This window comes from Gymnodraco acuticeps, unplaced genomic scaffold (genome assembly GCF_902827175.1).
Source record: "Gymnodraco acuticeps unplaced genomic scaffold, fGymAcu1.1, whole genome shotgun sequence".
Classification (NCBI taxonomy): Eukaryota; Metazoa; Chordata; class Actinopteri; order Perciformes; family Bathydraconidae; genus Gymnodraco; species Gymnodraco acuticeps.
This window is the reverse complement of record NW_022991720.1, coordinates 907,533-931,713: the sequence shown is the minus strand read 5'-3', so window position 1 is coordinate 931,713 and position 24,181 is coordinate 907,533. Positions and strand designations below refer to the sequence as shown.

The 24,181-nt window shown below is 43.6% G+C and overlaps 1 protein-coding gene across 1 annotated transcript; it reads left to right on the top strand.

The window, feature by feature from the left end:
- The first annotated feature begins 324 nt into the window (after nt 1-324).
- On the top strand, nt 325-22,493 carry LOC117534734 (zinc finger protein 239-like). Its single transcript, XM_034198980.1, has 3 exons — nt 325-464; nt 18,572-19,754; nt 21,765-22,493. Exons 1-2 carry the CDS (start codon nt 327-329, stop codon nt 19,595-19,597), a joined length of 1,164 nt encoding a protein of 387 aa, XP_034054871.1. The 5' UTR covers nt 325-326; the 3' UTR covers nt 19,598-19,754; nt 21,765-22,493.
- Nucleotides 22,494-24,181: the final 1,688 nt, after the last annotated feature.

Genomic DNA, 24,181 nt, shown 5'->3' with positions numbered 1-24,181 from the left:
CGGGGACCTTCGGGCTTAACAGGTTTTAATGAGGATGTGGGAGAGCTGCTGATGTAACTAAATAATTCTCAATGTGGGATCAATAACGTTAAACGTGTTAATACTTCATTGCTTGTTTGTTTGTTTGTTGACAGCATGTAAAGTGGCCATGGGTCCCTTGAAAGGCGCTATAAAAATGTAATCTATTGTTATTATTATTATTATTATTATTATTATTATTGATAAGGTATTTGGGTCCCTCTGGCGGTCACTAAGTGTACTCCGCCACCTCACATTTTGCGACAGTACTAGTATCTTTACTGCAGTTCACCACAACATCAGACATCATGGCCTCCACAGCTCCGGAGGATTTACCGGAGAACCGGGAGGGTTTAGCGGCCTCAGGAGACACCGGGACACCGAGGGAAGACACCGGGACACCGGGGGAAGACACCGGCATGGCAGGAAAAACAACCTTCCTTCAGGTGAGTTAGCACCGGGAGCTAACAAGAGCCATCGGGAGCTAACCGGTGTAGGTATCACATGTGTTCGGCCTACTAAGGCCCTTTCTCATTTCTCTAACTCCCCTCCTCAACTCCTATCCTCGAGACTTAGTCCCGCCCACAGGAGATGCGAGCGGAGGGGAACCGAGGAGAGAGGAGGGGAAGCAGCAGGCGGTTAGAGAAATGAGAACTCCTCTCCTCTGAGAGGTCATTTTAAAGAGACGTCCATCAATGATGACAGGAGGCACAGCAGCCCTCTGTCTGATGGACAGATGTGTTCATGACCACTTCTATATTTACTTTTAATGCATTCACAGTGCGGTATAATGAGACAATAACAGGCTATGATGCGGACACACATATATATAGTATTTATATAAATATATACAATTTCAGAATCAAACAGAGCACTCTGGTCGCTACAATGAGGAAAATAAATTACGGGCCAAAAGTTTTATTTATTTATAAGTATTAAAAGTAAGCAGAGGACACCAAACCAACTGAGACCTGTCTGTCCGCTGCATCTACGCACACACTGTACCACACACACACCTACACCACACACACGCACCTACAGCTCCTAAAACAGGCTACAGCCGTTGTGTATTTTAATGATTAATTTTGTATGAAATGATGTGAAGCACTAAATGGTTTTAGAAAAATATGGACTCTTTGTTTGTAGATATTACATTACATTACATTACATTTAGCTGACGCTTTTATCCAAAGCGACTTACAATAAGTACATTCGACCAGGAAGACACAACCTTGAAGAAAACAGAATCATAAAAGTACATCAGGTTTCATAGAGCCAAACATTTCAAGTGCTACTCAACTGGCTTTAGATAAGCCAGCCCTTTATTAGTATATAAGTGCTTTGTTAGTAATTCTATCGCTCGAAGTGGAGTCGAAAGAGATGAGTTTTCAGTTTGCGCCGGAAGATGTGTAAGCTTTCTGCTGTCCTGATGTCAATGGGGAGCTCATTCCACCATTTAGGAGCCAGGATAGCAAACCCACGTGTTTTTGCTGATGGGAACTTGGGTCCCCCTCGCAGCGAGGGTGCAGCGAGTCGTTTGGCTGATGCAGAGCGTAGTGCACGCGCTGGGGTGTACAGTAATCAGCAGCTAACGGCTTCAACATGTGTATTTCGGTGTAGTCACGACATTAATTTTGTTATTCTACAGTATTGTTGTTTTATAGTTATTTGTTAATGTAACCCAATTTGTGTTCTTTGAAATTGAAAAGGATATCGCATTGTGTTTGTTACTTTCGTTGCAGTTGTATGTGTCTTAAGTGTAATTTGGCTTGGCTTCCTATTTATGGACATGCTTTTATTTTGATGGAGAGGTAGCGCTGTTGACAGGAAGTTGTTGTTGCTTTGGAAACAACGTGATGGAGATTAACGGAGAAAAGTAATATCTACATTTAAAGACGGAGAAAGTAAACAATAACGTTTATGGTTAAGTGTTAGCACCCCCCGAAGAGGCACAAGCTCTTGTTGGGTTCAGAATTCCAGAAAAGACAGACAACTTCTAAGTTTAACTATTTATTGTAAAGAGAGCAAAATATATATACAGTATATTACTTGGCCAAGGACTCATCACGTCTTTGGGAATCACAGACAGCAAAGCTGTAATCTGTAACCACCAAATCCGTCAAGAGCCTCGAACCTCGTGCGACAATACATTTTATTACACAGGGCGTTGCCCGTACATTTATGATTGGTCAAGACTAACTGAAAAGATACCGCGGTTTAGACTTGGTTCTCTTTGGTTGGTGCGCAGACTCAGAGTCTCTTGGCTACACAATCCTCCAATCAGCATTCGGCCGGCCTGTGGAAGTCCCTCCCTACTCTGGCACCATCATACTCATTTGTTTTCTCTAACGTTTCTTCAGATATAGTGGGAAACCATAATGTTGCTTCCTAGCTTTGCGGGGGAGCGCGGCTCCCATACAGAGTCAAGGCCGGTGCGATGTGCTGTTCTGACTACCTCTTTGTGTTCTCTCAGTCTCTGCACTCGACCTTGCTACTTTCTATTGCAAGCTAAACTTTCTTCTGACTATTCCCCTCGTTGGTATCTAACCCATCAGAACCTGGGATTAGTGATTGTGTCTATTTATTCTATAGTCATAGCAATCTCATGAGCACAATAAGCATAATGTAATAATAAGAATCAGTCTTGGAATGTTATATAAAAATAGACTCCACACTCTTACGTTGATTTTGAAGTTTTCAATAAATTCAATTTGGGAAAAACAAAACAAAACCAATATCCGAATAACGAAATTGAAACCTGAATAGTACTCCAACGAACGAATATTTGGATGTTCGGGTACAGCCCTAGTATGTATAAATAAATACTAGTGACAGTGACGTGAGCAGTTATGTTGAGATGTGACATGCAACGCGGATGTAAAGAGAATGTTGTGTTCATTCTCAGAATAAATGCCAGAAAACACCCCAGATGCTTCGCTGTCGTTTCCTGAATGATAACAGGTCGCTTACGGTTGTGACCCGTTATCCCCCGGTATACCCTAGTCAGCGCCCCTAGTTACACCAATCGGCGTGCGATTACCGTACAGCCAATCACAATGCGTGACGTCATTGGTAAGCGACGGACCCCGAACACATATGGTACTGACACCGGAGCTAATGCGAGCTAGCTGCTTCTGCCAGGGGTAAAACAGTATAAAAACAGTATTAATATAGTATTAAAAGCTGTATTCAAACAGTGTTAAAAACGGTATGAAAACAGTATTAAAACGGTTTAAAACTGTATAAAAGCCTGCATATAAAACTGTTTCAGCACAGGCTGTACAACAGAGGTGATTACATAAATACACACAATTCCACACGGATTCGTCCGTCACGAGAGTTTTTAACAATGTCGTGGCTTCCTTCCTTGTCTTTCCATCAAGCCACTAGACGCCTTAAACAGACAGTTCTAACTCGTTTCTTTCCTTTAAATTACTCACAGTTTGAAGTGTTGCTTGGCCTCCGATGGTTTAGATGATGTTGCGATGTGTTTGCTCAAAATAAAATAACAAACTTGTGCACATGCAACAAAGAAAATAGGCCTTTACAATATTGAAAAGAAATAGGCAAAACTCAAATAAAACAACAAACAACTCAGATATTCTTTCTTTCTTGATAATGCTTATATAACTTCATAACTTAAAGGGTACTTGCACGATTTGTATGTATGTGTACGTGTACCGTTAAAAACTGTTCCTCGACGGCGTCTCAACAGGTTGCCCATCACTGTGGCTTTAGCACAGGCGCTGTGGGAAATGTAGTCCTTTTATAGTGCATTGACTACAGACGTCACAATTAGGTGGCCTTTCTTATAAAATGAAAATACTGGCTCGAACAGGCTCCTTTAACATTTACAAAGCATGTGTCCAGGATATTGTCTTTTCTGGTGTGATCCCTAACATACTGTTGGAACCCAGGTAACACAGTCTCCAGGCGACATTGCTTCATGTCCCAGAGCACTATTGCCGGTGAATCGGGGTGGCTGAGTTGCAGCTCGTGAACACAGTCAGCGATGGAGCCGGCCACCAGTGACGCTCTGCCGCTGGGAGGCACGTAAACAACAAGCAGTAAAATACACCCGAATTCTCTAGGCAGATTAGGGTCTGATGAAAGGGTCTTAACGTCATGCCGAGATTTTCTATGTTGGGATTGCAGGTTTTACATTTTACTGAGTATGATCGGCACCACAGATCATTAATATACACACAAATACCGCCTCCTCTGGTTTTCCCCGAGTTCACATCCCTGTCTGCTCGAACAAGGGTGAATCCGGGTACCTCAAAGAGAGATTCAGGCATTCAATCAATGCTTATTTATATAGCCCAATATCACAAATGTTACATTTGTCTCAGTGGACTTCACAGTTTGTACAGAATATCAGTTTGACAATGTGACACCCTCTATCCTTAGACCCTCACATCGTACAAGGAAAAACTTCCAGAGAAACCCCACAGTTTAAAGGGGAACATGGGAGAAACCTCAGGGAGAGCAACAGAGGAGGGATCCCTCTCCCAGGACGGACAGATGTGCAACAGATGCTGTGTGTAAATCGAAGAGATAATACATTTTACAGCGTAGGTAGACCAAATGTTAGGAAATGCATGTGTCTGTAATAAGAAGATGAATCCACAAGGATGTAAACAATCCTGTGGGAGCCATCAGGGAAGTAGTATGGTGAGAGTCAGGCAGGACCGCAGAGACAGGTTCAGCCACGACTCGAAGTCCAGGACTCAAATCCAGAACTCAGGATAGAGGATCCAGGACACACGACCACAGCTACAGGATTAGCCTCGACTCAGGATCCCGGTGTAAATATAGACACAAAGAAGACATTTTGGGGAAGCTGGGTTAATCGGGACATGAGAGTACACAGGTACAAACAGACAGAAGGAAGAAGTAAGGTGTCCCCCGACAGTCCAAGCCTATAACAGCTAAACTAACGTGTCTACATACATGCACTCCCTTAGGATAGGTTGAGGGAAAAGAGTAGTAGGTAAGAAGTAAGAAACAGAGGTGGAGAGGCACGCAGGGAGAAAGGTCCCCACTGGAACCTTAATTGGAATTGGTGAGAGGTGAGGAGGTACGCTGTGAATACGGTCTAAACACTCCCCAGCCAGAATAGGCCTCTCTGCAACCTGTTACCCTCTAATAGAACCTCTAATTATTCAGGTATTCGAATATGAGTTATTCTTTTTTTTTTTTTGGGAGGGATGCCTAAGTTTACATATTATAAAATTGAATAATTCAATGTATACGACAGTGCCATAGCTAAATGTGTTAGGCAGTGGCGTTTCTAGGTGTACAAAACTGGGGGGGCAGAAAGAGGTCGGGGGAGAGAGAGAGAGAGAGAGAGAGAGAGAGAGGGGGGACAGAGAGAGGGGGGGAGGAGAGAGAGAGGGGGAGTGTCAAATTACATACTGAAGACCACAGGAGCAACACTGTGAGCGCATACATTTACGTACACAGCGTGGGGATATCATAGTAATGCACCTTCATACATGGAGTAAAGGTCACCATCACAAAGTAATTCTTAACAATAACAACAACCGTAATGCTTTAGCATTAAAACACCATAGACTGTAAATATAAGGAAAACACAGACACTCATCATCGAGGTCACAATATCAATCGATCCAGCAGAGGCAAAACACAGAAGATCAACAAAATATATGACATAAATGAACTTACCAAGCTGAAGGCTCACTTGAAAAGAAAAGCGGCACGGCGGTCCTTCCTCTGACAGAATGTGTCTATCACTTTGGGGATGAAGTCCTGTAGTTGCTGGATCAACTGGCTTTCAATTGAAAGCATGGCCAATGCGTTAAGTCGCGGCTGTCCCATGGTGTTGCGAGTGAAAGTCTTTATCCTTTTGAGGGTGGAAAAGTTCCTCTCTGACTCGGATGTCGTCATCGGAGTTGTCACTATTATTTTGACCAAAATAACAGTCTCAGCAAACGTTTCCTCCAAGTTGTTCTCGTGAATGGATTTCAACAGAGACAGGGCAGTGTTTCCAGTGTGAAGCTCACTGTGGCGGTAGAGCGTGGTCAGCTCAGACTTCAACTTCTCCTTGTTTCCCAACGCAGGCCAGTTTCACGGCGCAGTCAAGCTCAGGTGTAGGAAACGACAGGACATGCTGTGGGAAGAATGAGCTGTCAACAAGCTTTGCAGCGATCAAATGGTCACTCTGTGAGAACCTCTGTTCCACCTGTGAGATGACTGTGTCACAAGCCTCCTTCATCACCGGCGCTGTGCTGCTGACTCGTCGGCCTGGCTCGTCTGTTCCATCATGAGCAGTGGCGGCCAATGCATCAGTTTTTCTGCCTCATTTTCTGAACATTTTCCTTGAAACGGCAGAGCGCGCTGTTGATCCCAGGTGCATCGATGCTTCGTTTTTGCAGAGTGTTGTATAGAACATCCACTTCTGGCATAAGCAACGAAAAAAACTCCAGGAGCTGCATAAATGCTCGGTCCCGCAGTTTCTTTGACAGGCCGTATGCCTCACTTATGGTGACCGCATCCCATCCTGGTTGTGCGCGTATATGCTTCATACACTGAAGTAGTGCATCTCGGGTCTCCCAAACCGCGTTCACAGTTCTGCTTTTAAAGTTCCATCTCACAGCCGGTGGCCGTGGGATGCGTCTCTGTGTTGCCTCTGCAAGAGCTGCAACACGTTTTGGAGCACCGGAGAAAAAAGTGGAAAAAGCAGTTAGATCTGCAAAAAACCCCTTCAGGATGCTCATCCTTGCTGAACACAGTTGCTGCAGGGTCAGGTTCAGTTGGTGGGCGTAGCAGTGAACAAACTGAGCGTTTGGGTACGTCTCCTTCATCACCGTCTGTACCCCGCGCACGTTACCTCTCATGACGGCCGCCCCCGTCATAGGTCTGAGCGATTAGCTTTTCTTTCAGCTTCAGGGGTTCCAGAACAGCCTTGATGCTGTTAGAGAGACCTACACCAGTTTTGTCCTTTACTTCCACAAACTCCAAAAAACGCTCTGTAACTGTGAGGTCAGGCATAATGTATCGCAGCACAATCACCATTTGCAATTTACAGGAGACATCGGTTGTCTCGTCGGCCTGAACGGCAACAAATGATGTGTTGTCCACTTGCTTGGCTATTTCCTCCCTGTACACATCATACATGCAGTCCAAGAGTTCATTCTGTATGGTGCTTGATGTCCCTTTGAAAACAAGCTGAGCTTCGTAGTGCCGTTGAAGCCTGGAATCGCCCTCACACATTGTCTCGAAAATTGACCTGAATATCCCTGGATTCAGAGAGTCCGCCGACTCGTTGTGGCCCCGCAGTGCTGTCTCACATTTCCCACACAGTTTAATACAGGTGATGATCCGACCAAGCACGTACCTGTTTTCTTCCACCTTCCTATTATGAGAATCAATGCCACGTCTGTAGGCGCTGTCAATCTGAGCTGCAACATTCACCCTTCCAAGTAATCCCAATTTTACGGCATTTTCCAAATGACTGTTGCTGCTCTCATGCTTCATTGTCCTCTCCGAAAGATGCTTTAAGTCCTTGTAACCTGTCCTCGACCAAGTACCTTGATCTTCACCAAAAAGCAGGCAAGGAAAGCAAAAGAGGGAATTCTTCTGGATGCTCGCCGTTAGCCATTTCTTTTTAGCAAACCACTCAGCGTTAAACCCACGTTTAACTTTGCCCGCAGTCTGGACCATTTGGAAATCCGGTGGATGGTGGGCTAAGTGTCTCAAATGTGTGCTCCAGTAAATGGTCAACTTCATTCATTTTCTTTCAGTTTTTTACTTCTTTTAATCGCTGGTGATGTTAGCTATATGCTGCTCTCTCGTCTCCTCTTCAAACTACACGTGACGTTTCGCAGCACTGCACACGTGAGTACTTACAGCCAATCAATTCTGAATTATGTGAGATGACGTATGGTGGGGATGGGAGCACTCTGCCCCTACGGTCATTATTTTTTTGCCACACACATTCAATAGAAAAATACTCTGAGCATGCGCAGTGTAGTTTTTACAATCACCGTTCACTTAGACTGTGAGAGGGAAGGGCAGGATCGGGTTTTGTCCCACATGGCTCTAAACAGCTCAAAACGGCACTCTAGACACTAATTAGAAGAACACAGACTAAAACAGAAATGTACAGACGAATCAGATTATTAAACATGACCTTAAAATATATTTTATATGTTTTTTTATTTATTTTTTAGTATTTTTTTGTAATCATTATTTGTAATACTTTCTTCTGACACTAGGTGGGGCTGTGCCCCACCTGCCCCTAATGACCCGCCGCCACTGGTGTTAGGTGACGTCTAAAGGTGTGTTTTGCTCCGCCGGTCCCTCACAGCGGGCAGAGCTGCAGGTGCTGATCTCTCGCTCTCGCGTCCGGTTATACTTCACTCGCGTTTATGTCCAAATCCATCAGATCTAGCTAGTTCTAGCTAATGATATGGCTGCTGCCCCCTCCCTAGATCACGCAGACTCAAATCTCATCTTATGCCCAAATGCAGCGCAAAAGCGCTCCGCAGCCGTTGCGAGGTTCCGGCGCTAACAGTTCATGAGCGTGCTCCCCCACCCCCTGTCAACACTCGCGACACATGAGTGGCCATGTATATTCGAATATACATTTGCTTTCAAATTCCCATTCCTAGTTTTTAGGATTCAAGCGAAAGAGTAAGAACTAAAATGTATAGGTGAAGAGGCACAACGTGTCTACGTCAATGCACTCTTATTAGATTATTTTATTTGATCAACTATAAGCTTTATCAAAAAGGAAGGTCTTAAGCGCACTCTTAAAAACGGATAGGGTGTCTGCCGCCCGAACACCAACTGGAAGGTGATTCCACAAAAGTGGAGCTTGATAAGAAAAGACTCTGGCTCCCATTGTACTTTTAGAGACTCTAGGAACAACCAACAACCCTGCATTCTTGGAACGCAATGCCCTAGTAGGGTATAATGAGTTCTTTAAGGTAAGATGGCGCCTGCCCATTAAGGGCTTTGTAGGCGAGAAGAAGAATTTTAAATTATATCCTGTGTTCTATAGGGAGCCAGTGTAATGGCGCATTTCCACTGCAGCGGGTAGCCCCGTTTAAGCATCCTTAACCGTCCTCAAGCGGCCAGGCCAGTTTTTGGTGGCCTTTCCATATAGCCTAGTACCGGCTAGCGGGTACTTTTTCCCTCTTTTTCCGGCCCCATAAAATCGTGGTTCTATCAGACCAGGGCCAGGGCTGAACTAGTGACGTCAACACTCTCGACTGCTGATTGGTCAGAGAGAATCGTCACAAGATCGCGCGCGAGTTCATCCCTAGCGTCGCATATATATTTAGAAGCAAGCTTGCAGCATTTTTATAAACAGCATTTTGTAAACGGATGAGCTACAAAAATGGCTACGTCTAATAAGAAAAGCACACCGTGGTCGACCGAGGAGGTGACGACGTTCCTACATCTCATTGGGGATGATCAAATCCAGCGGGAGCTCGACGGAACAACTCGAAATGTGAACAAAAACAAAGCCGATCGCCCCGCCTACACTGCGTTGCTACCCCAGGTCCTAAACTGTAATGGCAATGCGCCACGGCCTCGGACGGCCAGTGAGGCAGCCCGAGGCCTGAGCGAGGACGCTTAGGGACGCTTAAACGGGGCTACCCCGTTGCAGTGGAAATGCGCCATAAGGCAGCCAGAACAGGAGTAATGTGGTCCCTTTTCCTAACTCTGGTTAGTACACGTGCTGCAGCATTTTGAATCAGCTGAAGCGACTTGACTGACTATTTGGTACACCCTAATAATAAAGAGTTACAATAATCCCGCCTTGAAGTAACAAATGCATGGACTAGTTTCTCTGCATCGTTTTGAGGCAAGATATGCCTGATTTTTGCAATGTTACGTAGATGGAAAAAAGCTGTCCTTGAGATAGATTTTTTGTGGGCGTTAAAAAATAAATCCTCATCAAATATAACACCAAGGTTCCTTACAGTCTCACTGGAGGCCAAATGAATGCCATCCATAGTTAGTATATCTTTAGATAATTTGTTTCGTAGAGTCTTTGGGCCGAGGACAATAACTTCTGTTTTGGTCGTGTTTAACATCAAAACGTTTAAGGTCATCCACGTTTTTAAGTCCTTGAGGCAGTCTTGAATTTTATTTAGATGATTGGTCTCATCAGGCTTGATGGATAAATATAGTTGAGTATCATCCGCATAACAGTGGACATTTACAGAATGATTCCTTATAATATTGCCTAGCGGAAGCATATATAGTGTGAACAAAATAGGTCCAAGCACTGAGCCCTGTGGCACTCCATGGCTAACTTTGGTTTGCATGGAAGATTCATCGTTGACACGTACAAACTGAGAGCGTTCAGATAGATAGGACCTAAACCAGCCTAAAGCAGTTCCCTTTATGCCAACTAAGTGCTCTAGTCTTTGCAATAGGATATCATGGTTGATAGTATCAAATGCAGCACTGAGATCGAGCAAGACAAGAATAGAGACAAGTCCCTTGTCTGAGGCTATTAGAAGGTAATTTGTGACTTTAACCAGAGCTGTCTCTGTGCTATGATGTGTTCTAAAGCCAGACTGAAAATCTTCAAATAAATCATTGTTTTTTAAGTAATCACACAGCTGTTTTGCGACCGCTTTCTCAAGAATTTTTGAGAGGAACGGAAGATTAGAAATAGGTCTATAATTGGCTAAAACCTCTGGATCGAGGTTGTGCTTTTTAAGAAGAGGTTTTATTACTGCTACTTTGAATGATTGTGGAACATAGCCTGATAATAAAGACATATTCATAATATTTAATAAAGAAGTGCTAATTAATGGAAAAAGGTCCTTTAACAAGTTAGTTGGAATTGGGTCTAACATACACGTTGATGGTTTAGAAGAGAGAATCATTGAATTTAATTGTTCAAGGTTTATGGCTGAAAAGCATTCTAGTTTACTATCTAGTGTAATATTAGAACTTAGGTTTCCGGGAGCTGTTGATAACACTATACTGGTCAAAGGCAAGAGGTCATTGATTTTGTTTCTAAGAGTAACAATGTTATCGTTAAAAAAGCACATAAAATCATTGCTACTGAGTGCTATGGGAATAGAAGGCTCAATCGAGCTGTGGCTCTCTGTCAGCCTGGCTACAGTGCTGAAAAGAAATCTTGCATTATTCTTATTCTCATCTATTAATGAAGAGTAGTAGGCTGCTCTCGCTTTACGCAGTGTTTTCTTATGTTCATTAAGAGTAATAGGCAGAATTAAACAAGATTCTTAAAGTTTAGTGGAACGCCATATCCTTTCAAGTTGTCTCGACTTTTGCTTTATTTTGCGGGTTTCGGCATTATGCCATGGAGCTAATCTATGTTGTTTTATTTTCTTCTTTTTCATAGGAGTAAAAGAGTCCAACTTTATTCGCAGGGCATCTGTAGCACTATCAACAACGTGATCAATTTGGGATGGTGTACATTTTGTATAGGTTTCCTCCCTTACATGCAGACATGCTATCGAGTTAAGTATTGGTGGAATCTCTTCATTCAATTTGGCTATAGCACTAACAGATCCCAAAGGGACAACCCAAGATCCTCCTTCTTAACTCCAGCTTTTTTTACTTGTCTTCTTAGGACCGGAGGATGCTCCTCCTCCGCCGCTGTCTTTGAACTCTTGCCTTGCGATTTCGTACTGCTTCTTCGCCTCCACTGCCTTTATGTCCCACTCCTCCTTGGGTTGGCTGGCGTTGAGCCACAGCATGTAGGCGCTCAACGGCCTCTTGGGCGCGCCAACCTCCTTCGGCCTCCTGTTCCTCGGCCTCCTGTTCCTCGGCCTCCTGTTCCTCGGCCTCCTCTTCTTCGGCCTCCTGTTCCTCGGCCTCCTCTTCTTCGGCCTCCTCTTCTTCTTTGTCTCGATCTCAAAGTCCAAGGACCACTTTTTGCAGACACCGAAACAGGTAGGTCAGTAGACATCCTGCGGCTCTGCACACGCGTAACAGAATGAATTGGAAACACACTTGGAACTTGCAAACCGCTCTTATCTGGCTCCACAGATGCCAACGGCCTGGAAACCACCACAGGCGGTGGCACACCCGCCCACACTGTACCCCATCAAGTGGCAACGCGGAACACACGCCGACAGACACAACTCCCCGTACCAGCTCACAATCCAGTAATATGGTATGACGTCGCACAGGAATCAAGCCCATCTCCATGCCCCTCATCAGCACAACATCCCCAGTCTCTGACGAAAAAGGCAATACTGACTCAACAATAAATCAGTATCTAGCTGCTGTGTCACGCAACACCTTAATCGGAACGTACTTGTCACTACCAACTACTGACACAACAGCTTCCGTCATGTGACTCGAATTCCCCACCTCTGGTATTTACTGTGGTTAGAATGTTTCTGTATTACTCTAATATAAAACAAATATAATAAACAAACAGTTATTAAAATTAGTATTTTGTTAACTCAATGTTTGTATTAAAGGTCCCATGTCATGGCCATTTCCACTGATCCTAATTCCATTGTTGAGGTCTACTAAAATAGGTTTATATTGTGTAATTTTCCAAATTCACATTGGTTTCGCATACAGCATCTTTGGAAAGTATGTGTATTCACTCTTTGTCCTAAACGGCTCTTTGGAGCTCTTGCCCCCCCCCTCCCTGTGAGCCCAGTGTGCTCCGATTGGTCAGCTCGGCCACTCTGTTCTGATTAGTCAACCACCAGAGAGGCTCCGCCCATGTCTAACAGTGCTTTTTTCGGTTCGCTCTGAGCGGATCTTCAGTCTTACAATGGCGTCGGTACAGCCGTATATGTTATACGCTAACTCAGTGGTTTCCACACTGGTGTGCCGTGAGGCAAATCCGGGTGTGCCGTGGGATTTTGTGACAACCATACGTTATTATTGCAATATACAACTACACAAAAATAATTATTTTTTAATTTACTATATCAGTACTTTGCAGGTTTATATGTACGTAATCTGCGCGACTTGCGCGTCCACATCTCCACGTGCAGTGCTGCATAAACATGGCTGAGTCAGCGATAACTTTCGAGGGGTGGAGGTATGCCCATTATTTTGAGTTCGTCCGAAGAATAGACAGGAATGTGATGGTGAGGTGCAAACTGTGTCCAGGCCAGAAGCTGTTATCCACTGCTGGAAACACCACGTGGTCAAACCTCAACAAACACCTGCAAAGAACACATGCTGCTACCGCACACGCTATTTGTTGTTTGTTTATATCACGTAGTCTGTTCTTCTTCTCTGTCTTTTGGTTGTTGCCTGTTTTGAATGACAAATACACACTACCGCCGCCTGCTGGTAAGGAAAGTTATTGCCACTCACGCATGCGCAGTTCATACGTGCTCGGCGAGTAAAGTAACGAGTAAAGTAACAAGTTACTTTATGTAGATAGTAACGAAGTAGTGTAATATATTACTTTTTTTAAAAAAGTAATATGTAATATATTACATTTTTTTAGTAATGACCCCATCTCTGGAGTTGGCGTTCTCTACTCTGATTTACATGAAGAACAACAGGAGGTCACGGCTCTCTGTTGAACAGGACTTGCGAGTGGCCCTCTCCTCAGTTCCACCAAGGATTACAAAATTCTGCGCGCCCGACAGGCACATGTATCTCACTAATTTGTAAGTCGGCAAAAATATTTACAATAGCACATGTTTCAATGCTGATTGCTGAAATGTTACATTTATAATTTGTAGTTCAGGACCATGGACAATGCAGCTTCCTTGCATTGACAGTTCTCTGTGCTGAATTTCTGCTGAGTTTCCTTTGCCTAATTTTTTATTGACCTGTCTGGTTTAAATGAGTGTGTTGCTGCTTTGATGAAGCCTAATTTGATAAAGTTTCAAATACATTTCTGAAATATTTCGTTAATAAATATTTCATGAGTAATAGTTGTCTTTGTATTTGATTTGGCATTAGTAAATAATTATGCACATTTACAGATATTTTACATGATATGAGTGATAACACGTGTTATAAGGGCTATTTTGCACAATAGGTGTGCCTTGAGATTTGTACTTGTCCTTTGGTGTGCCTTGGGCACAACAAGTTTGGGAACCACTGTGCTAACTAACTGAACTGTACCTACAACTTATAGAAGAGTAAGTTATTTTTATCTGTAATAAACTACAACGGTTTGATGAAAAATCAAATCATGGTTTGCTATATATGAATGATATGTTATAGGCAGGGGTGCACAAAACTTTTTTGCCCTGGTTCTCAAAGGAGCACCTGGAGATGTTGCTTGGTGCTCATCCTTAAAATGAAATAAACCGTAACTTTTGAGGGGGTCTTGACTTTATTTGCCAGATACATGGCACTGAACACACATGCAGAGGTGAACACAGAACACACATGCAGAGGTGAACACAAGACAACATTAGCACGACCAGTAATCCTACAAGCTGTCATCACTACCCTCCTGACTGTTCTCCTCACTGTCTTCCTCTCTGTCAGACATGGTAGCTGATGATGTAGGCCTACTACTTTCTCTCTGGTTGAGTCTGCGATTAGCTGCTTGCATCCACAAGTCAACAGCTGGTTTTGGGTCGAAAGTATCTGTTGTCATCTTAGAAAAGTGGATGTAATCAAATAAGTATGTGAACATAACCAATAACAAATTAATGTAACTTATTTTATTTATGTTGTTCATTCATATCTTATTACCTTAACATTTATCTATGCATTTTTTTGTATCTCTCCAGTTTTAAAGGATATTTTTGGTTACTGTCCTATAGTATACATTGGAATGATTTCAAACCTGTTTATCCCAATAATTATAAAGGAGTGCCTTGGAAATATGTGTTTACATAAATTGTGACCAAACCGTTTGAACTTAGACTAAAGTGAACTATCTAAACACTCAGTCCTTACCTCACTGAGCTGTAGTATCAGCCTCTCAGTCTGACTGGAGAGAACTCTCCTCCACATTATTGTAGAAACATCTTCTTCTTATATCCGTTAAAGCAGCTAGCACCAGATTCTAATAACAACAGCGCCGGTACCGGGCGGTGCGCCCTTCTCTCTCCCTCGCTCACTCGCATTTTGGCTGTGAGCTGCGGGCGCCAGATAAGCCAACATCCCCCATTTTCATCACTTACAGCGCCCATCGTACAGGGCAAATGAAACGTGTAACCGGGGTGAAAAGGGTGTTACATTTACTTAATTATGAATATTGTTACATCAAGGCCGAAAATTACGATGAGCACCTACGGTCAAAAATGTTTTTTTCCCTCCCAGAGCTGCCAGCGCAGCGCCTCCACAGATCTGGCGTCATCAAATGACACGGTGCTCTTTTTTTGGCGGAGGTGCGCATGCGCACCTGCGCACCAGTTATGTGCAGCCCTGGTTATAGGGAAGAAAGGCTACTAAGTATTTCCATCAAACTTTATTTTTAGAAATGTACAAAATGAACATGTGTAAATATACATATATACACTGTATATCATCCATTCCTCCTCTTATAGGCGTTTTCGGCATCTTGCCTATCGCAGATTTGTAAGCTGCTGCCGGGGCTTTTTAGGACGAGGCATCAGAGTGGTCATCCCGTCATGTGTTGTCCGCCAGATACGCCAGGAGTTTCCTGATCTGACTGGACGAAATCAAATGCAAATCACAAAATATTAGAGAAACGTAGTTGTTTTAGATTCGTTAGTAGTAGTTGTGGTATGAGTGTGTATCCATCTATCTATCTAATCAACACAGTTAGCTTGCCAGCTAATATGCTAACCTACGTTTGCTAGTTGTTCAGTGTAATATGCCAACCTACTATGAACAACAGCTTCAGCAAGAACATGTTTACAATTGCAATCTTATACGGGTAGTAGGGCTGCACGGTATTGAAAAAAACTGACATCGCGGTTTCCCCCCCCCTGCGGTATATATCGCGGTTTTTTTAACCTGTTAAACCCCAAAGTCCCGGCGGGTACTTTACTTTTTTTTTTCACGACAGTGTCTCAGGGGATCGTAATATTTAAGAACCTATTAATGTGTTATACCAGATTAACGGAAATAATCTCAGCTAACTGACGATACAAACCATTTTATACCAAAACAAAACACAAGTCTCATAAGAAGCATCTAAATGACCCCTGAGCGAAAAATGCTAAAGCACTTTGGCACAGAACTCAAGATAAAAGTACCCTTATTATTACTTATCGTAGCTGCACTTACAAGATATCCGATTAAAGCTGAGGTTCCACAGATTATTTAGGTATATAGTATCATCACTGAGTGATCTGAACTCGGACAGGGGAAGCAAACACATCCCTAACATCACAACACGTACCTTTACGTAGCTTCGAGGGGAGATGTCTCACCGTAGCTGTCAATCTGATCAAAAGACGTGTTCAATGGCATTAAAACGAGAAAGAAAAAACGCGGCTGAATCGGTTAATCCATAGGTTTTTAACGTCTCTGTATAAAAAAATGATTTAATTTATAATCCATAATTCCATTTGTATGTAAATATCGCAGAGCAAAAGTTAGCTGCTAATGGTAGCCACCATAGTGGCTGCTGCTTCCGGTCTTGGCTATGCGGAAGTCTCTCACACACACGTTACCAAATAAGGACTGTGTGATTTCCCCTCGATTCCATTGGCTCTGACGGTCAGAAAGAGATGTCACATGTCAAAATCCAGCAAGGTGGGCCAGAGATATGGAAAATCCACCCAAATGGCCCCAGAAGAGGTTTGTTTGTGCTAAATCTGTCTAAAAAGGTCAAATATCAGGGGAAGTTCTACACACACCAACACATGAACAAATACGGAGTGAGAGTGACGACGCGTAGCCAAAACCGGAAGCTGCATACCACCAAGGTGGCTACCATTAGCAGCTAACTTTTGTGATCCGATTTTTACATAAAAATGGAATTATGGATTATAAACAATTGCTTCAAAGCCACAGATACATTATCAACCTATGGATCAACCGATTCAGCCGCGTTTTTTCTTTCTCGTTTTATGCCATTGAACACGTCTTTTGATCAGATTGACAGCTACGGTGAGACGATCTCCCGTAAAAGCTCCGTAAAAGGTACGTGTTGTGATGTCTGTGTTTGGTTCCCCTGTTGCGAGATCGGATCGCTTAGATACTATACTTAAATAATCTGTGGAGTCTCAGCTTTAATCGGATATATTGTATGTGCAGTTTCGATAAGTAATAAGGGTATCTTTATTTTGAATTCTGTGCTAAAGTGCGTTAGCATTTTTTTTTTTTAAATGAATAAAACCGCACGTCCCTGCGGTGTGAATACCGCGCATGCGCATACCGCGGTTATCGCCATGACACGGTATATCGTTCAGCCCTAACGGGTAGTCTGCTACGTTCGGTCATTCATTGTAGCTGGCATGAAAACAATGTTTTCCCTAGCATGTCTAGCTCTAAGTAGCCTTCTTGTTTAGCTCGGTAGCATACACGCTATGAACGGTAGCATACACGCTAGGAACGCCAACTATAATGTACTGACTGTACGGTAAATCACCCGGAGTATACTGTCTGAGTATTTCGTGTGTGAATGCAGACATTCTCCTGCTATGAGAAACATGTAAGGCCATCTGCTGACAGTGTAGTTGATATATGGAAGCGCTAGCCACTTTGTTAGCCCAGAGTCAATGGCTTGTTCAGTGTAATATGCCAACCCACTATGAACAAAAGCTAGTGGTTCATATTAGTCTAGCAAGAACGTGTTTACAATTGCAATCTTATACGGGTAGTCTGCTACGTTTCGGTCATTCTTTTTAGCTTGCATAAAAACAATGTTTTCCCTAGCATCTCAAGCTCTTGGTAGCCTTCTTGTTTAGCTCCGTAGCATACATACTAGGAACGCCAACTATAATGTAATTAAGTTTCGCGACTGACCGTACGGTAAATCACCCGGAGTATACTGTCTGAGTATTGTGTGTGTGATTGCAGACATTCTCCAGCTAAGAGATAAGGCCATCTGCTAATATTGGAGTTTATATATGGAAACGCTAGCAACTTAGTTAGCACTGTGTCATTGGCTTAGCAGCCCGAAAAACGTTTACCCATTTACACAGTTTTGGTAGATATACCTTTTTTTTTTAAAACATCATAAATACACAAACAACAATGAATACTTACACGTTGTGTACCCGAATCTCCCGCTGGTCCAAACAAAGTAGGAACAGTATCTTTCTTCAGTGCCCTACACTGTACATATCCGGCATGAATAGCTGAAAGGTTTGGGAAGCTTTGTTTCGTGAAAGGCTGGCAGAGGGTGCGGCCATAGCTCTGGGCGTGGCTACTGGGTATCCCTACGTAGCAATACCCAGGAAGTAAACAATGGAAAATGAGAAATCTCCAACGAGGTGTTTTGGGGAGGTATTTTCTGTGTTAGTTTTACTCCCTACAGGGTGTACTTTGAGGGTTTTTGACTCTGCAGACCGTTTACATGCATAAAAACCTTCATAACACACAAGGGGATGGGTAATAACCGGAAAAGCATGACATGGGACCTTTAAAAGTGAGTTTTTATTGTGTTAACTGTATAGGTATTTATGCTTTTTAGATTTACTTTCTCTCTTTCTTTGTCCGTCTGTTCTAGAAAGCAAATGGAAGAGAGAGACGTCACAGCTGTCAGCAATGTGACAAATCCTTTACAAGATCTGGAGATTTAAAGTGCCACCTGCATATTCATACTGGAGAAAAACCATACAGCTGTAAAGAGTGTGGGACAACATTCACTAGATCAGGTGATCTAAAAAAACATCAACGTATTCACACTGGAAAAAAAACGTACTGGTGTGAAGAGTGTGGGAAAACGTTCACTACATCAAGTGGTCTCAAAACACATCAACGTATTCACACAGGAGAAAAACCGTACAGGTGTGAAGAGTGTGGGAAAACGTTCACTACATCAGATGCTCTCCAAAAACATCAACGTATTCATACTGGAGAAAAACCGTACTGGTGTGAAGAGTGTGGGAAAACGTTCACTACATCAAGTGGTCTGAAAACACATCAACGTATTCACACAGGAGAAAAACCGTACTGGTGTGAAGAGTGTGGGAAAACGTTCACTACATCAGATGCTCTCCAAAGACATCAACGTATTCATACTGGAGAAAAACCGTACTGGTGTGAAGAGTGTGGGAAAACGTTCACTACATCAAGTGATCTCCAAACACATCAACGTATTCACACTGGAGAAAAACCGTACTGGTGTGAAGAGTGTGGGAAAACATTCACTACATCAGGTGGTCTCCAAAAACATCAACGTATTCATACTGGAGAAAAACCATACTGGTGTGAAGAGTGTGGGAAAATGTTCACTACATCAAGTGATCTCCAAACACATCAACGTATTCATACTGGAGAAAAACCGTACTGTTGTGAAGAGTGTGGGAAAACGTTCACTACATCAGGTGCTCTCCAAAAACATCGACGTATTCACACAGGAGAAAAACCGTACTGGTGTGAAGAGTGTGGGAAAACGTTCACAACATCAAGTGATCTCCAAAAACATCAACGTATTCATACTGGAGAAAAACCGTACCGGTGTGAAGAGTGTGGGAAAACGTTTTCTCAAAGTTCTCACCTTAAAGTCCACAAGCGAATCCACACCGCATAGTTTTGAACAACTATGAGAGCCAAGCTAGCTGTTTGCTCCTCCTGATGTCCTGAGAGCTGTATTTTTATATTTGAAGAGTCTTTCTGAATTGAAGTCTGACTAACAGACTTCAATTCACAGAGTCAGTCTCGTTTGATGTCCCTGGACAAGCCCTGAGGTCCATCCATCCATCCATCTTCTCCCGCTTATCCGTGGTCGGGTCGCGGGGGTAGCAGTTCCAGCAGAGAGCCCCAAACTTTCTTTTCCCTGGCGACATCAACCAGCTCTGACTGGGGGATCCCAAGGCGCTCCCAGGCCAGCGAAGAGATATAATCCCTCCACCTGGTCCTAGGTCTACCCCTTGGTCTCTTCCCAGCTGGACGTGCCTGGAACACCTCCCTAGGGAGGCGCCCAGGTGGCATCCTAACTAGGTGCCCGAACCACCTCAACTGGCTCCTTTCGACGCGAAGGAGGAGCGGCTCAACTCCGAGTCCCTCCCTGATGACCGAACTTCTCACCTTATCCCTAAGGGAGACACCAGCCACCCTGCGGAGAAAACCCATCTCGGCCGCTTGTATCCGCGATCTCGTTCTTTCGGTCATGACCCATCCTTCATGACCATAGGTGAGGGTAGGAACGAAAATGGCCCGGAAGACCGAGAGCTTTGCCTTCTGGCTCAGCTCCCTTTTCGTCACAACGGTGCGGTAAAGCGACTGCAGTACCGCTCCCGCTGCTCCGATTCTCCGGCCCATCTCACGCTCCATTGTTCCCTCACTCGAGAACAAGACCCCGAGATACTTGAACTCCTTCACTTGGGGTAAGGACTCATTCCCTACCTGGAGTGGACAGTCCATCGGTTTCCTGCTGAGAACCATGGCCTCAGATTTGGAGGTGCTGATCCTCATCCCAGCCGCTTCACACTCGGTTGCGAACCGATCCAGTGAGTGCTGAAGGTCGCAGACCGATGAAGCCATTAGAACCACATCATCTGCAAAAAGCAGTGGTGCAATCCTTAGTCCACCGAACTGCAGACCCCCTCCCCCATGACTACGCCTCGAAATCCGATCCATGTATATTACAAACAGGATTGGTGACAAAGCGCAGCCCTGGCGGAGGCCAACCCTCACCGGAAATGGGTCCGACTTACTGCCGAGGACCCGGACACAGCTCTCGCTTTGGGAGTACAGAGATTGGATGGCCCTGAGTAGAGACCCCCTCACCCCATACTCCCGCAGCACCTCCCACAGTAACTCCCTGGGAACTCGGTCATACGCCTTCTCCAAGTCTACAAAACACATGTAGACCGGATAAGCGTACTCCCAGGCCCCCTCCAGGATCCTTGCGAGAGTAAAAAGCTGATCCGTCGTTCCACGACCAGGACGGAATCCGCATTGTTCCTCCTCAATCTGAGGTTCGACAATCGGCCTGACCCTCCTTTCGAGTACCTTAGAGTAAACTTTCCCGGGGAGGCTGAGTAGTGTGATGCCTCTGTAATTGGCACACACCCTCTGATCCCCCTTTTTAAATAGGGGAACCACCACCCCGGTCTGCCACTCCTTCGGTACTGTTTCCGACTTCCACGCAACGTTGATGAGACGTGTCAACCATGACAGTCCCTCAACACCCAGAGCCTTCAGCATTTCCGGGCGGATCTCATCCACCCCCGGGGCTTTGCCACTGTGGAGTTGTTTGACGACCTCAGTGACCTCCCCCCGGGAGATTGGTGTTGATCCCCCGTCATACTCCAGCTCTGCCTCTAACATAGAGGGCGGAGTTGTCGGGTTCAGGAGTTCCTCAAAGTGTTCCTTCCAACGCCCTAACACTCCATCAGTTGAGGTCAACAACGTCCCATCCTTACTGTACACAGCTTGGATGGTTCCCTGCTTCCCCCTCCTGAGGTGTCGGACAGTTTTCCAGAACAACTTTGGTGCCGCCCGAAAGTCCTTCTCCATGTCTTCTCCGAACTTCTCCCACACCCGCTGCTTTGCCTCGGCCACGGATGAGGCTGCTGCCCTTCGGGCCTGTCGGTACCTTGCAACTGCCTCGGGAGTCCCCCGGGATAACAAATCCCTGAAGGCCTCCTTCTTCAGTCGGACGGCTTCCCTGACCACCGGTGTCCACCAGGAGGTTCGAGGGTTACCGCCCCTTGAGGCACCTAGGACCTTGAGACCACAGCTCCCCGCCTGAGGTCCTCTTCAGCTTTTTAAATATCCCTAAAGTCCCCCAAAATAAAATGGGTGAGGCTTTTCTCCACTACGCTCCCAAACTGTGGAACACCAGGAAATATCAGAGAGGCTCAGTGGACATTTTTAAACGCCTTCTAAAGAAACATCTCTTTAGATTAGCTTTTTATTAGCAACCCCCCACTTTAAATGGTCTTTTAGTCTTTATTATTTACCTACTTTTATATTGTTTTATTTATGATATAGGAAGGGTTTTATCTCATATTAGTTATTTAACAGTTTCAATAAAAACATTTATTTTTACGTTGGTTTCTTTATATTTTAATCGTTTAACCTTTATTAGAATTATGACGTTTTTATTACTATTCATTTGTAATTCTGTTGTACCTATATGTTCACTTTATTTTATAGGGTTTTATATTGTTGAATCTATCCACTTGTCTTGTGTCTTGTCTTTCTGAGAGAAATCATAATTCAGTTTTCATAATCCTTCTCCTGGGCTGCTTGTGTGAGGTGTGCAGCATGTGTAGTGTGGTGTCTCTGTGTGAGACCTGTTAGTTTAACATGTTCATTGTTAGGAGATATGCTCCAGTTTGTCTTTGTGCATGGAGTACTTCAGTCACTTTCTTTTAAGAGAAAGTTGTTCTCAGTTCATCTTAAGTTTGTTTTGTAAATTGGCTGGTGAGCCTTCTTCCTTTTCAAAAAATTAAACATTATCTACTAATTTTGCCAAATCAGTTTCCTCTCTCTCTGTTATTTTTATATTTTGTTACTTCCCTTTGTACCCCTAGTTTAGGAGGGAACGTAACACTGTATTTTATTTTGTATTATCATACCTTTTACCTCCTTGTGTATCTTAACCTGTTAACATGTTATATTTAGCTGCATGTATCTGTAAAGGTCTTAACATCTGAGGGGACTTTCTTATGTTTAATTGAACTATGAAGAAATGTTTTACTATGCCGTGTTTCAGCCATGGTTTTCTTATAGCCTTGTTATTCCATATATAAAATATTATATATCCAGGGTTAAACTGCTAGCCTTGTTAAGCTGCAATAATTACATTATTATTAATAATAATAATACTTAAAATAATAATATATAAACATGGGACTGGTATGACAGATTTTAAACATTGGGGAAACATTTTTGTTTGTAATAAAAGGCATAAAACACATCCAGTAAAAGGCAGAGGCTCTCAGTTTCCTGTCGGAAAAGGTGAGTCTTTAGCTGCCCCTTAAAAATCTCCACTGAGACAGAGGCTCTCAGTTTCTGGGGGAGTTCCTTCCATAGGGGCCACCGCCTCAAAGGCACGGTCCCCCTTAATTTTTAGCCTGATTCGGGGCACCCTTAAGAGGCCTTGCTCGGAGGACCTCAGGGCCCGGGTTGTCCTGTGAGGGTGGATAAGGTTGTTAATGTAGGTGGGGGCTTGGCCTTGTGTAAACCAATACCTTACATTGGGTTCTGAGATGGACAGGGAGCCAGTGCAGGGCAGAAAGGATCGGAGTGATGTGGCATGTTTTTTTGGACCGAGTCAGTAATCTGGCTGCAGCATTTTGGACCTGTTGTAGCCGGTTTATTGATGTGTTGTTGAGGCAGGAGAACAGAGCATTACAGTAATCAAGCCGGGATGAAATAAAGGCATGGATAGCCATCTCCAGTTCTGCATTGGAGAGAAAGCCCCTGAGCTTGGCAATGTTCCTGAGGTGGAAAAAACAGGTACGGGTCAGGAGTTTGATGTGTTTGTCTAGTAGCATAGACTGATAGAAGGTTACACCAAGGTTTGTTATGTTTGCCCTAACGTTACCACTAAATGAACCCAGGTGGCTTGCTACCTTAGAGAAGATCAGCCGCTGAGATCAAGACTTCCGGTAACACTTTATATTAAGGTACACAAATTAACCATCAACTAGTTGTTAATTAACATGCATATTAGCAGTATATTGGCTCTTTATTAGTCATTATAAAACACTTATTAATGCCTTATTCTACATGATCATATTCTACAAGTAATAAGCCATTAGTTGAGAGTTTTTCCTCAATAACCCTCTAATTAGTGCTTATTTATTGCAAGTAAGGAACTTATTGTACATGAGTTTTGGTCTTAATATGTGCTGCCCAATATGGGCCTAATAAGGCAGTAGTACCACAAGAATAGTAATTCTCCCATAATAACACTTAACAAATATAATCTATTCTTATGGAACAAGACATGAAACTACAAGTGTTAATTAAGTCTAAACAACTCAAAATTAGCTATTTATATCTAAGAACACGTTCCCTATTCTAAAGTGAAGTCTTGTTCATAACCAATAAGCTATTAGTTTGACTCTAATTGACCAGAACAGGTTCCCTATTCTAAAGTTGCCTCCTCTTCACACTTTGTAAATACATTATAGCACACAACTACTGAAATTAACCT